At 42.1% G+C, this 15,467-nt stretch overlaps 1 protein-coding gene across 2 annotated transcripts in view; it reads right to left on the bottom strand.

Moving 5' to 3' along the window:
• Window positions 1-3,034: 3,034 nt before the first annotated feature.
• lama2 (laminin, alpha 2) overlaps window positions 3,035-15,467 on the bottom strand; it is a 588,604-nt gene continuing 576,171 nt past the window's right edge. For both annotated transcript variants that reach the window (XM_041187590.1, XM_041187589.1), the window contains 3 exons: window positions 10,184-10,314; window positions 9,737-9,959; window positions 3,035-3,396 (listed from right to left, as the gene is read on the bottom strand). In XM_041187590.1, the coding sequence (XP_041043524.1) occupies window positions 3,245-3,396; window positions 9,737-9,959; window positions 10,184-10,314 (506 nt within the window). In that variant the 3' untranslated portion in view covers window positions 3,035-3,244. The remainder of the gene's footprint in view (window positions 3,397-9,736; window positions 9,960-10,183; window positions 10,315-15,467) is intronic.

Genomic DNA, 15,467 nt, shown 5'->3' on the forward strand with positions numbered 1-15,467 from the left:
CCTTAGAAAGTTAAGAAGGAGTCACCATCCACATATACATGCTAAGGCAATTGTAATTTGATATGTCCAAAGATATCTGCAAGCAGAGATTAAGGGGAAACATCTTGGGCTCCTCTTGTGCCCTGCTCTGTGGAAAGTTTGGCTGTGGAGTGGCATTTAATCAAGTTGGAGGGGACTCCACTACCTTCCTGTCTCCACCCCGATTATGTCTGTGGTGGGAAAGCCCATGGTGGTCCTTCCCGCCCTGCTGCCATTGAGGCCTTTAAGGGGACAATTAATGCCCACTTTAGGGCCTCATACTGCTGCTGCTGGTATTAACCCAGTGGCGGGCAGGAGGCTCGCCATGTGGGGAGCATGAAAGGAAACCCGCTCCTGGGGGTGGGTCCCTCATTCAAAGGCACTCAGTGCCTGATGAAGGAATCCGACATCAGGAAGGTGGGAGCTGCCCACCACCCCCCCAACCCCCCAACAATCCGCTCCTGACGCTAAATCCCATAGACTCCCTCCTCACAACCCCCACCCTGTGAGCCCCTCACACCATCACTCACCTGTACTGGGATCCATCTTCGATCTGAAGCTTCGAGTGGCTGTAGTTCTGGCTGCAGCCCTGCCTCCCCTGAGTATGGAACAGCCTGTGATTGGCTGGCAGCTCTCAGCCGCCGGGATTTCTGACCCAGGGGTCCTGGATTCCAGGGGAAGGCCCATTGTTAAGTGCCTGAATGGCACAAGCTGAAAAGTGAGGAGCTTTGGGTTTCTCACCAGCTCTCCGGCTTGCGGCCGAGATCCACTGTTGCCGCCACAAGATTCCACTCCTTGTCTGGAAAATGGGATGCCAGCCGTGAAAGTCTGATGGGGCTCTATGGGGCCTGTTTGAATCAGCCTTCAGGCTGATTTAGCTAGGCACCCAACATTCCCTCCAAAATAGGCATGGGTCTTTTGAAATAGGTCTTATGCAAAATCTCAATTTCAACTTTCAAGGAGAAATGGGCAACTGTGCACACCAGTCTAATTTCTCAAGCATTAAGAAATCTAACCAATGATTCTTAAAGGGGCTGCTGGAAGTCTCTCATATTCCTGGAAAAACATAAAACTTTAAACAATCTTGGGTAAGAAAAATCACTAAACTTATCAATTGCATCTTATAAATTTCACCAACACCTTCCTGTCATTCAAGGGCCTTTCACTTTATCAGAGGCAGTGCTTTAATACCATAACTGCAACTTTTTTTCCTTGCAATGACTTTTGGTGTTCCATGAATGTGCCTGGTCAATGTCATTCCATTGCTCTTTGGGACTGCTGAATCTACATGGTGCAGAATGCTTCAAGTGCTTCCATTTGTCCATATCTCCAAAATGATCCCAACAACTCCTCCTGACAGCCATTCCTAGAATCCTCCAGCATTTGATCTGTTCCAGATGTCCTGCTGTCTCATGCCAGCTATGGCTGTTCTGTCTGCACCTTGTGACATAGGCCGCTCTATCTCCTCTCAAAGACTACACCCTCTGTTGCTGGGGGCCATGGATCCTTCTCATTAATGTGCTGAAACAATAATCTCCTGATCTGAGCTTGGATGTGTTCTAGTTTATCCCCTGCTTCCTGAAGTCTTGCCTTTCCAATTATCCCAAATGCAGATACCTTTGTCATTGTTGCCAGATATTCATTGCTTGCTTCTCAGTAAACGGAATTTTTAAGTAGATGATAACTTGAATTAGTCAATTTGGTTTTAGAGGTGGTCACTTTTGATTAGTTGGCTTAGTGAATGGGACCTTTCAGCTGATAAGCATACTTCATACTCCCTAATGAGTCTTTCCAAAACTACAAGAAAAGATGCAATTTAAAAATATGTAAAGATTTTCTAAACACAGAAATAATGATCAAAATTTCATTACTTTTATGACTGATCAGAAAATTATTCTGTAGCTAGAATTGTTTCAGCTGCTGAAGGCACTACGCAAGATCTATTTTTAAAGGGTGGCCAAACATCTCTAAAGAGAAGAGAAAGCTGCCTTGCACATGATGAAGAGAGCATTACATGCCGGCTCTAAACCCTAGTGAAATTAAATTTGACTACAATTTAGAAGGCATGCATTCCTCCCTACTAAAACTAGTATTTCACTGAATACTATGTCCACTAAAATTTTCAGATTCCAAGGAATTAGTAGTCATGATGGTACCTAAATAGCATTTTTTTCTTTTTTAAAATTCATAATGAGGTCAGATGGAGATGACTCTAACATGACTACATTTGAGAAACATTTTGGTCATGGGCCAGGATATTTTGGATAGCAGTGTTTCCCTCCTGCTGTCCGAAGTGCCGGCGGGGGACACATCCCCACCGACTCTGCCTGCCCCACAGCCACCTCATGCTAAACTGAGCGTTAGTTGGCTGCAGGCAGGACTTGTGCCCTTCACTCAGGAGAAAGTCCTGCTGCTGACCAATCTGATTGGGGGTGAGGGGATGTCCAGCGACCATTGGGCCTTAAAGGTGGGACGCTCGAACTTAGAAGGGTGTTTCTGATGGAGGCGCGCCTCCCCTTCCCACCAAAGTCCTAAACCCAATTATTTTTGGGCTTCGCCCGCACCCAGGAAATCCTCCCATCAGCCTAAAAATTGAGACTGGGTGGAAAATGGCCCTTAAGTGGTCAATAGTTGGCCACTTAAGGGCCTCAATTGGAGCAAGGGCAGGTGGCCTGTCCGAGTCCTCTCCCGACCTAGCATAAAATCACTGAGACTTCGGGACAAGCAGGAACCCAGCAGGAATCCCATTTGTACTATTTCACAGTACCCCCACCTAAAAACCCGCCAGCAGGGGAGCATAAAATTCAGGCCATGGGTCATTACGGATAATAAGTAACGGTTCTTGCAAGTTCCAACCCTCAACCAAACAGAAGAACTAATACTTTCACTTCAAAGAGGCATTTACTGAAGTAAATTTGTACTATATTTCACACCATGCATTACAATCTTACACACACAAGCTCAGAGGGAACTCTACATAATGTAAATAATAAGGTGGCCAACTGCAAGACAAAAGAATACTTACTTTAGTTTTAATGAATAAATGAAAACTGAGAAAATATTTTAGAGTCATAATGTTTAGTACAGAGAAAAAAATAGTATTAATGTAATATGAAGGTACTGTTTAATTTGTATCAGCAAAAATGTTTCTGCCATGTACAAGATATATAGGCTTATTTTGAACCATATACTTTCATTTTTGTTTAAAACACACCAGTGGATTCCATTATGCAGGACAGGTAAGGGGTTGAACTCCCTGGAGCTCGACTGCTTTGCTGAAGTCAACTTCTAGAGTCTGCGTTCCCTTTGTTAGTTTCAGGTTACGTATGCAACCCTTGAAAGGAGTATCAATGGTCAATGCTAACTGTTTCATGTCACCTGAAATAGATTCAAAAACATGCTATTTGGTATTTATGCAATAAAGTCACTGCAGAAAACAGCTTGTCATGATTAAGGATAACAAAAATGAAGTGCAGATACTTTCTGCACTTGGCTTGGCCTGAATAGCCAAGTGGTTATGGTACTGGGTTTGTAACCCCAAGATCAAGAATTCAAATCTCACAATGGCAAAGAATGTAACTTCATCTGAAACAGATGGAAACGTGTTTGTACTTGAAAGAGTTACTTTCTGCACTTGTAATTTGACACAATAAACAATACACTAAGTGCTGGAAGCAGGTTAGTTAACACTTATGGAGAGAACAGGGATTAATATATCACATTTGGACCCTTCAGCAGATCAGTGGGCAAGCTGGTGAAATTGTGTATTATTATTATTACTCATTTATTTGCCTTCTTTTCAATTTTATTTATGTTATGCAGTATCATACATTGAGGGGAGTCTAAACAGCAGTATTTGAATGACTGACCAATTTGTCTCCCTGTATATAACATTGCCTTTCCCATTAATTATGGGGTATTATGCAGATATGTTTAATATAATCTGCCATTAATTTCCATGACATGAAATCCTCTTCAATTCATTAGTCAGGGAAAGTTGTCCAGATCCTCCGGAATTCCCTGATTCAGTTAAGGCAAACATATGTGGCTGGAATTTGTGGGTTTTTGATGGCTAACTGTCAGCATTTACTAACATTACCCCTCTAAATCTCACAGAAACATCAGGGTTTAGCGCAGACACAGATTAATGTGAAAATCCTGAAGTTGCAGTCTGTTATCTACTGCTTTGTCATAGGCTGTGCTAAGGACCTCCTCCGAGATGACCATCGGCAAAGTGCATTGATACGGTGAGGACTTCATTTTCTCCGCTTTATTGCTGTTGGAAACACCATAAAATGTGAAGCCTTGTTCAATGAGGTGTAACTTGGTTTTTAACCAGGTTTTTAATTTTACATTTGTGGAATGTTGCTAAAAGCCTCCATCATAATTAACTACTATACTTTTAAACCAGCTGTTGTAAATAATTTAAAAATTACTGGTTCATGGCATTTCAGCTTCTACATTAACCCAATATGTATACCCCAATAGTTATTTTGCTCTCTATAAACTTACTTGATTATTAGTGCTTTTTATTGTTTTGTCTGTGAAAATACTTTAATGTGATTGGTTGTTCAGACAGCTTGATGACATCACTACAGCAGGATGTTGGGAATCCCCACTAAACAATGCTACAATCAATTGCACATCAAGAGGGGGAAAGTTCTCACCATAGAGATCGCTAGATCTCTCGGTGCAATTTTCTTCACCATCAGTGGCGAGCGCCCTTACATCGCCGTTGATTGCAAAATCTAGGCCATGATCTGCTCAAGTATTCAGTAAACCACAATGCAATGCCTTTTGTATGACATAGCCCATTTTGGCAATACTCCTTGAAGCATCCTCTAGTTATGTATAAGAAGATGATTCATTACTCTTTCTAGGGATGGATACAAGAGAATTGATAAACTTGGAACCGAAAAATGTAGTCCCCAGAGATGTATTAGAACCTAATTATGGACTTGACCTTCTGATGGTACTCCTTAAACATCCCTGAGTAGATCCAAAAAATATATGGCACAGATGAAATCCTGCCATGCATATAATCTGTTTTCTCCCCTTCTTCTTAACCCCTAAAGGGTTCTTTTACCAAGCTGACTACATTTTACATAGTTGGACTTTAGTGTGTGTGAAACATCTTTTTCTATTTGGAAAATTGGAATTGAAATTTAGGCTGAAGTGGAAAGGGACAAGAATATATCAATATTCAGTCCAGGAATTTTCTGTGTTTCTCTCAACCGGTTGCCAGCACTTTTCTGGAAGATCTGTAGGAATCTGTTTACACCTCTCTCCAGAGTTTCAGCCAATCTTTTTCTGACATTGCAGCAACCAATTGGGAAAATCCCAAGGAAATTCCAGAAGTAAATTTTCCACGACATACTGTGAATGATTGTTAAATTATTTAACTCTTTTAGAAGTCACTAATACACTTTGAGGTAAGTGAAACACGGTGTTTAGTGTGGTTCTAATTTTTCTTCGGCATCATTAGAACATGCTGTTAGAACACGTAGTCTTCACTTGAAGGCAACATTGTACGCATTATACTGCTGTTGGTTCTCTCCAGCTGCTTCTGTTTAAGAGTGGGTGAGCCACACAGATGCAGTCAGTTGTCTCCTCTTCTGAAAACATTTATAGATTATACTGTTTTTGATTTTTGAATTTGCTAATTAGTTCAATTATGCAAGTGATAAAATGAAGTGCGTTCTGGAATTACAAACCTGACTATCAGATTTCCATTTTTAAATTTTGATGAACGTAAAGTTAAATACAGATGGACCTTATTTCTGAATCACTAGCAAAGGGGGCTGAGGAGAGATTTGAAAGATATAAGATTATGGGTACAAGATTAGGACAGATTTAGGTAAGGCAGAGAAAGAAAACACTGTTCCCATTAGCTGAAAAGATAAGGACTAGGGGGTATATTGGTGGGTGGGGGTTGGGTGGGGAGTTGGTGGTGGAATTTTATGGAGGCATCAGGGGTCTCGTCTGCCGGCTGGAATGCCGGTCAGTGACCCGGGTTGCCTCCTCTGGAAAGTACTGCTGTTATTAAGTGCCTCTCAGGCACAAGCAGCCACACAATTTTACTTGTTGCACATGCCGCATGACGACAGGCCCACCTGCATCTAGGTTAATACCAGCAGCGGTGGGATGAGGCCCTTAAGTGGTCATTAACTGGCCACTTAAGGGTTTCAGTTAACAGCTGGGCGGGAGGTCCCACTATGGGACCCATAGTGGGACTTCAAACCTTGGACTTAATATTGATGGGGGCAGCGGGTTGCCCGCACACCGCCCTCCTGCCTAATTAAATGCCATCCTGGTCTCCAAACATACCATGAGAGAGGGCATAAAATTCCTACTGCCACTCACCCAGCCTGACTCTCACCCTAGGTTTGGGGCAAGAGATGCAGGGAGGAATTTGAGGAAGAATATTTTTTCTCTGGAGCTCACAGCCTATGAAAGTAATGGAAGCAGAGTGATTAAAGATTATAAAAGGAAGTTGGGGGGCACTTGAAGGAAATAAACTTGCAGGGCTACGGGGATAGAGCAGGGAAATGGGATTGATTGGAATGCTCTGCAAAGACTTAATGGGCTAATTGGCCTCCTTCTATAGTGTAAAGCTTCCATGATTAAGTTTCTGTTTTAAATGCCCTGCCTCCTCTCCAACGATGCTGGGGTCCTGTGCTGATTTGCAGTGGAATTATAGTCATGTGAGAACACCCATTTCAAAGTCGATTTAATCAACAAAGACATTTTCTGTACAATATTTATCTACTCAACTGGACTTGCTTTAATGCTTTTAATGTCATATTTCTGTATAAATAAAACCATTGGTGATTTGCATGTTTTAATCTGTGGTTACTGCTGGTGGGGCATAAAACTGAGGTAAATCTACCCCTGATTGAAATTCGCTGAGAGGAAAATACAAGCTAAAATCATCACTTTTGTTCATGGGCATTGAGAGAATTGCCAAATTATAAGTATAATCATTTTAAGAATTTAAGTTCTCTCTCATAAACTGTGCTGGGCAATAATTACTATAGGACTTTCAAAGTTAGAAGAATAGTGAATTCTTTCACTCTGCTTTGACAGTAGAAAGCAAATACTCTGTATTTTGTGACAAAAAGCTGCAGGCTAGGCAAGCATTTTTTTTGCCCATCACTAATTGCGAGAAGGTGGTGGTGAGCTGCTTCTTGAACTGCTGCAGTCCAAATTGTGTAGGTACACCCACAATGCTATTAGGGAGGGAGTTCCAGGACTTTGACCCAGCGACAGAGAAGGAATAGCAATATATTTCCAAGTCAGGATAGTGAGTGACTTGGAGGGAAACTTCCAGGTGGTGGTGTTCCCATGTGTCTTGCCCTTGTCCTTCTAGATGGTAGTGATTGTGGGTTCAGAAGGTGCAGTCGAAGGAGCCTTGGTAAATTCCTGCATTGCATCTTGTAGATGGTACACACTGCTGCTACTGTGCATTTGTGGTGGAGTAAGTGAATGTTTGTGGGCAATCAAGTGGGCTGCTTTTCCCTAGAGGATGTCAAGTTTCTTGAGTGTTGTGGGAGCTGCACTCATCCAAGCAAGTGGGGAGTATTCCATCACACTCCTGACTTGTGCCTTATAGATGGTGGACAGGCTTTGGGGAGTCAGGAGGTGAGTTATTCGTTGCAAGGTTCCCAACCTCTGACCTGCTCTTGTAGCCACAATACTTGTATGGCTAGTGCAGTTTCTGGTCAATGGTAACCCTCAGGATGTTGATAGTGGGGGTTTCAGTGATGGTAATGCCTTTGAACGTAAAGGGAAAATGGTTAGATTCTCTGTTGCTGGAGATGGTCATCGTCAGGCACTTGTGTGGCACAAGTGTTACTTCCCACTTTTCAGCCCAAGCACTGGGTATTATTCTGGTCTTGCTGCATTTAGACATAGACAGCTTCAGTATCTCAGGAGTTGCGAATGGTGCTGAACATTGTGCAATCATCAGCGAACATCCCCACTTCTGACCTTATGATGGAAGGAAGGTCATTGATGAAGCAGCTGAAGATCTTTGGCCTAGGACACTACCCTGAAGAACTCCTGCAGTGATGTCCTGGAGCTGAGATGACTGACCTCCGACAACCACAACCATCTTCTTTTGTGCTAGGTATGACTCCAACCAGTGGAGAGTTTTCCACCTTATTCCCATTGACTTAAGTTCTGCTAGGGCTCCTTGATGCCAAACTTGGTCAAATGCAGCCTTACTGTTAAGGGCAGTCACTCTCACCTCACCTCGGGAGTTCAGCTCTTTTGACCATGTTTGAACCAAGACTGTAGTGAGGTCAGGAGCTTAGTGGCCTTGGCGGAACCCAAGCTGAGCGTCAGTGAGCAGGTTATTGCTAAGCAAGTGCCAGTTGATAGCACTGTTGATGACTCCTTCCATTACTTTACTGATGATCGAGAATAGACTGATGGGGCAGTAATTGGCCGGGTTGGATTTGTCCTGCTTTATGTGTACAGGACAAACCTGGACAATGTTCCACATAACTGGGTAGATGCCAGTGTTGTAGCTGTCCTGGAACAGCTTGGCTAAAGGCATGGCAAGTTCTGGAACACAAGTCTTCAGTATTATTGTCAGAATATTGTCAGGGCCCATAGCCTTTTCAGTATTCAGTGTCATCAGCTGTTTCTTGATGTCATGTGGAGTGAATCAAATTGGCTGAAGACAAGACTGGCATCTGTGATGCTGGAGACCTCTGGAGGAGGCCGAGGTGAATCGTCTATTCGGCATTTCTGGCTGAAGATTGTAACAAATGCCTTAACTTTCGCACTGACGTGCTGTGCTCCCCCATCATTGAGGATGAGGATCTTTTTGAACCCTTCTGCAATGAGTTGTTTAATTTTACATTACCATTCATGGCTGGATGTGGCAGGATTGCAGAGTTTAGATCTAATTCATTGGTTATGGAATAGCTTAACTCTGTCTATCACTTGCTGCTTATGCTATTTGGCGTGCAAGTAGTCCTGTGTCGTAGCTTCACCAGGTTGCTAATTTATTATAGGAAGGATGTGATTGCACTGCAGTGGGTGCAGAGGAGATTCAACAGGATGTTGTCTGGGATGAAACATTTAAGTTATGAAGAGAGGTTGGATAGACTTGGATTGTTTTCGTTGGAGCAGAGAAGACTGAGGGGCGACCTGATTGAGGTGTACAAGATTATGAGGGGCATGACAGGGTGGATAGGGAGCAGCTGTTCCCTTTAGTTGAAGGGTCAGCCACGAGGGGACATAAGTTCAAGAGGTGAGGGGCAGGAGGTTTAGGGGGTGTGTGAGGAAAAACGTTTTTACCCAGAGGGTGGTGACAGTCTGAAAGCGCTGCCTGGGAGGGTGGCGGAAGTGGGTTGCCTCACATCCTTTAAAAAGTACCTGGATGAACACTTGGCATGTCATTACATAACATTCAAGGCTATGGGCCAAGTGCTGGCAAATGGGATTAGGTAGGTAGGTCAGGTGTTTCTCACGTGTCGGTGCAGACTTGATGGGCCGAAGGGCCTCTTCTGCACTGTGTGATTCTGTAATACTGTGAAGACTATTTGTGTGAAGGAGAACATCCTGATATCAATCCTAACTTTGGTTTTACTAATTTGAAGCTGTGTCCCATTTCTTACTCAAGTAATTTAAAGCAATTTTCTTAATTACTTTTGTGTTACATATTAAATACTATGATGAGATCAGTCACCAATCAGTTTGTGCATACCTGGATACCCTCCAACAAAGATTGGATCATTGGTGTCAGTTGCAGTGGAGGTTACACTTAAGCTTCTGCTTTCTACTTTCTCTCCATCAACTATCAGCTCCAAACGGTATTTAATTTTATTGACCACAACATTGTGCCACTGTCCTTGACACAAACCATTGAAGTGTGAAGGCTCATAGACAGCTGTAAATATGCCAGCCCCATTGTCTACGTGAACAAATATCTGCATTGTAAGAGGAAAAGAAAAAGTAAAAGCAAAATACTGTTGAGATCTTTTTGAAAGTCACTGACATCATCATTTAAAAAAGATATTTGAGCATTTGTGTTGCAAAAATTAAACATTTCCCACTGTATTCCCTAATAGGTTATCAAGTGCATCGATATACTCCTCCTCATCATAGAACAATGAATCAAAGCATTTTTCTTTTATTTATGATTATAACTTACTTTTCCACCAACTAGTTCAATGCCCAGTCCATCCACTCTCTGACTGCTGATTCCCAGCAAGACTGCATCTCTTTGAGAAGTGCGGAAATCAAACTCTATTCGTAAATCTGTTCCGACCCTATAATGTGCAACTGAAAAGGCACAAGAGAGCATACAGTAATATGAGGCTCAGCATGTTGTAAGTTAGCATGGAGTAATCAGTCAAACAGATCATTTTGTTTTTTGCTGCTAATGTGTCCCTTAGACAAATATTAATTGCTGTAATGTGAATAAACCTCAAACAATAGATTGTACACCAAGCTAACCATAAGCCGGTAAATATCTAAAAGGCACTTGAGTCAAACCAAAATAAATTATTCTTAGGGTTTATCAGTGACATTACATAGGAAAACTTGGGCTTGTGCTTCAAAAGAACAGCTGTACATTAGAGAGGGATCAGAAAAGAGCATCAGGGATTTTGGAGTGCTTTTCCTTTTTATTATACTTCTACCTCAAAGCTTGATCCCAAATCTCTCACAGGTGCCAGAATTTTTTGTAGTGGTGATGGCCCCACCCACTGGGCTGAACAGTCAGAGGCAAGACTGCTTCCACTGGGACGGGAAGCCACAATTGTATTTTATAGTCCTCAGGCAATTAATGGCTGATGCTGTGGCTTCCACCACCATGTGAGAGGATATCCCACTTCCAAGAGCTGCCAGACAATCAGATGATTGGCAGCTCTTCAAGGCCAGCATCACTGTGGGGTGGGGGTGGGGGAGGGCTATGATCGGAAGACTTGGGAGTCGGGGGAGCAATCAGAAGTAGACATATCCATTGGGGTGGGGGGGCATCTATTGGCACAGGATGCCCACCAGAGGCCCCCCTGCCTGGCCCAAAGCAAGGTCGCCAGAGTTTACCTGGCAACCTCACCTTGCCCTATGGCTTGGCACTACCCACCATGTGACCTGATCTTACACACAACCCCTGCCATACTGCTTATGCATTTGATAATATGTCCTGGCACAGAGACACTGGCAACACTGATCCTTAGAAAGAATATGCAGCACAGAAACAGTCCATTCAGCCCAGTGAGTCCAGTATTTGTGCTCCATTCAATCCTCCTCCCACCCTTCCTTGTCTAACTCTATCAACCATCTTGTATTCCATTCTCCTGCATATGCTTATCCAGTTATTCCTTAAAAGCATCAATACTATTCACCTCAACTATTCCATGTGGCAGCAAGTTTCACATTCTCATCAGTCCCTGGGTAAAGAAATTATTTGTTTTCTTTGATAACTATCTTATATTGATGGCCTATGGTTCTGCTCTTCCCCAAAAGTGGAAACATTTTCTATGTGTGTCTGCACTATCAAAATCTTTTATAACTTTAAAGACTTTCATGAGGTCACCCATCAGCCTTCTCTTTTCAAGAGAAAAGAGATGCAGCCTATTCATTTGTTCATCACTGATGTGGTATCATTCAGCACAATGTGCCCCTGCAGCACAAAGAGGTAACCTTATACTTATAATTTGAGGTCAAGTTTAATCAAATTATCACCATGTTCCTGGAGCACAAAGCATGATGTACTGGGAACACCCTAACATTAAGAAAGGTACCTCGGTGTGAGGTGAATAAAATTTGGGTTAACAAGTGTACTAGTATGCTGTGAGGTTTCATTAGGGATGAGTCTAAGTAAAATAGTTGAGGAGAATTCTTGTTGTGTTCATGTAAGGATGTGAGCAACAACAGTAATTTTTATTTTGCAATGTTTATTGAGCACATGTTCAGATAGATTGGATTTTGGGCATTTAAGTGAATGTTGATTGTCACAAGGCTGTGCCCCTTCATTTTTGAAAATATGATTTTTCAACTTTCAACTGACTGAAAAATTTGCAATTTGAACTGATCCAGAGCCATTGCTTAAAAATGCAAGGCCACATTCTAAGGTGAAGGTGAGAAATCAACAAATCACCCTGAGGGGAGTGAAAAGAGAGAGACATTTCCTATAATCCAGATACCCATCAGAACTCATACCTGACTAAGGAGCCAACATTAAAAATGTAAAGCACTGGATATTGAAACAATGGCTTCCACAGACAGACACACCTGAAACCTCTTGGAAATACACAATGGGTGAAGTATTTCAAGACAAAGCTACCAGCCACTAGAGAGAGATTGCAAGTGACACAGGCAATATCCAGGAAGTCTTTAGTAGAGGAAACAAGCCGAGGGCTGCTCTCTCTCCATCTCTCTCTTTTGGATTAAGAGTGCCACTCAGTTCAAGAAGCCAACTCCACCAAGGCCTACCAGCGAAGCAAGGTCTCATAACAACTGCAACATCTGTGTTGCCTGCCCAGTGCTAGGGTTCAGGACATCTGCTTGCGGCTGGAGAGGAATTTGCAGTGGGAGGGTGAGAACCTAGTTGTCGTGGTCCATTGTGGTACCAGTGGCAATAGGCAAGGCAAAGAAGGGGGTTCTGCTTAGTCAGCATCAGGAGCTTGGCATCAAATTATGAAGCAGGACCTCAAAGGTCATAATCTCTGAATTATTACCTGAGCTACTTGCAAATTGGCACAGGACAAATAAGGTTAGAGAGATGAATGCATGGCTCAAAGACTGGTGTGGGAGAAGTGGGTTCCGGTTTGTGGGACACTGACACCAATACTGGGGAAAGTGGGATCTGAACCGTTCAGACGGTCTACACCTGAACCGTGCTGGGACCAGTGTTCTTGTGAGTTGTATAAGTAGAGAAGTAGAGAAGCAGAGAAGGTTTTAAACTAAGTAGTGGGAGCATGGGATCAAATTTGGGAAGCTGTGGTAAATCAAAGAGTAAAGACACGGCAAAACAAAAAGATATTATTACAGGAAATGATAAACAGACAGCAACAGGAAGGAATAGAGAGCACAAATCTAACATTAAATCAACAGATGAGACTAGAGGTTATAAAAAGAATAAAAGGATGAAACTAAAGGCTCCGTATCTGAATGCACAAAGCACTCAAAACAAAACAGGTGAGCTGAGAGCACACATAGACATAAGTAAGTACAATTTGATAGGCATTACAGAGACATGGCTGCAGGAGGACATGGATTGGGATCTGAATATTTAAGGGTATAGGACATTTAGGAAGGACAGGAAGCGAGAAATAGGTGGAGGGGTGGCTCTTTCAGTTAATGATGATATTAGCACAATAGAGAGGGATGACCTAAGTTCAGGAAACCAGGATGTGGAAATGGTTTGGGTAGAGGTGAGAAGTGGTAAAGGCAAGAAGTCACTTGTAGGAGTCGTGTACAGGCCCCCTAATGTAACCACATGATAGAGTGGAGCATAAAGGAAGAAATAATAGGAGCTTGTCAGAAAGGCATGGTAATAATCATGGGAGATTTTAATCTACATAAAGACTGGAAAAGTCAGATGGGCAAAAGTAGCCTAGATGAGGAGATCATAGAATGTTTCAGGGATAGTTCTTAGAACAGCATGTTCTGGAACAAGCCAGAGAGCAGGCTGTACTAGACCTGGTATTATGCACCAAGATGGAATTAATTAATGATCTCATAGTGAAGGCACCCCTAGGTAGCAGCAACCAAAATATGATTGAATTTTACATTCAGTTTGCAGGGGAGAGGAGTGGGCCCCGACTATATTGTTAAACTTAAATAAGGGCAATTATGAGGGCATGAAAGCAGAGCTAGCTAAAGTGAATTGGCAAATTAGGTTAAGGGATGGGTCAGCAGAGATTCAGTGGCAAACATTTAGGGGAATATTTCAGAATACACAGAATAGATACATTCCAATGAGTAACAACAAGTCCAAGGGACACATCATCTGTGGTTAACTAGAAAGATTAAAGATACTATCAAACTTAAAGAACAAGCATATATTATTAAAATAGTGGAAAGTCAGAAGATTGGACAGAATATAAGGAAGTAAAGGATGACTAAAAGTTTAATAAGGAGGGAAAAATTAGAGTACGAGAGAAAGCTAGCCAGAAATGTAAAAACAAATAGAAAGACTTCCTATAAATATATTAAAAAGAAATGAGTTAACAAAGTGAGCATTGGTCCTATAGAAAATGAATCTGGAGAATTCATAATGGAAAACAAGGAAATGGCAGATATTTTGCATCAGTCTTCATGATAAAGGATACAAGTAATATCCCAGAAGCAGCTATAAATCAGGAAATGGAAGGGAGGGAGAAACTAAGGAAAATTACAATTGCCAGAGAAGTGGTACTAAGTAAATTGTTGGAGCTGTGGGCTGACAAGTATGCGGGTCCAGATGGATTTCATCCTAGAGTCTTAAAAGAAGTGGCGAGTGAGATAGTTGATTCCTTGATTTTAATTTTCTGAAACTACCTAGATTCAGGTAATGTTCCATTATATTGGAAGATTGTAAATGTAACTCAGTTATTCAAAAAGGGAGGGAGACAGAAAGTGGAAAACTACAGGCCAGTTAGCTTAACACCTGTCATAGGGAAAATGTTAGAATCTATTATTAAAGAAGCTACAGCAGGGCACGTGGATAAATTCAAGGTAATCTGGCAAACTCAACATAGTTTTATGAAAGAGAAATCATGTTTAACTAAGTTATTGGAGTTCTTTGAGGAAGTAACATGTGCTGTGGATAAAGGGGAACCGGTGGATGTACTGTCCTTAGATTTCCAGAAGGCATTTATTAAAGTGCCATATCAAAGGTTATTGCAGAAAATAAAAGTTCATGGTATAGGAGGTAACATTTTGGCATGGATAGAAGATTGGCTGGCTAGCAGGAAGCAGAGAGTAGACATATATGGGTCTTTTTCAGGTTGGCAAGATGTAACAAGTGGTGTGCCACAGGGCTCAGTGCTGGAACCTCACCTGTTTACAATTTATTTAAATGACTTGGATGAAGGGATGGATGGGATGGATGCCAAATTTGTTGATAATACAAAGATAGGTAAGAAAGTAAGTTGTGAAGAGCACAAAAGGAGGCTATGGTAAGATATTAATAGGTTGAGTGAGCGGGCACATAGCTGGCAAATGTGGGAAAATGTGAAATTGTTCATTTTGGCAGGAAGGCTAAAAGAGAAGCATATTATCTAAATGGTGAGAGATTGCAGAGCTCTGAAATGCAGAGGGATCTGGGTGTCTTAGTGCATGAATTACTAAAGGCTAATATGCAGGTACAGCAAGTAATTAGGAAAGCTAGTAGAATGTTATCACTTATTGCGAGGGGAATTGAATACAGAAGTAATGAGGTTATGTTACAGTTGTACAGGGCACTAGTGAGGCCACATCTGGAGTACTGTGTACAGTGTTGGTCA

The sequence above is a fragment of the Carcharodon carcharias genome, chromosome 5, assembly GCF_017639515.1.
Source record: "Carcharodon carcharias isolate sCarCar2 chromosome 5, sCarCar2.pri, whole genome shotgun sequence".
Classification (NCBI taxonomy): Eukaryota; Metazoa; Chordata; class Chondrichthyes; order Lamniformes; family Lamnidae; genus Carcharodon; species Carcharodon carcharias.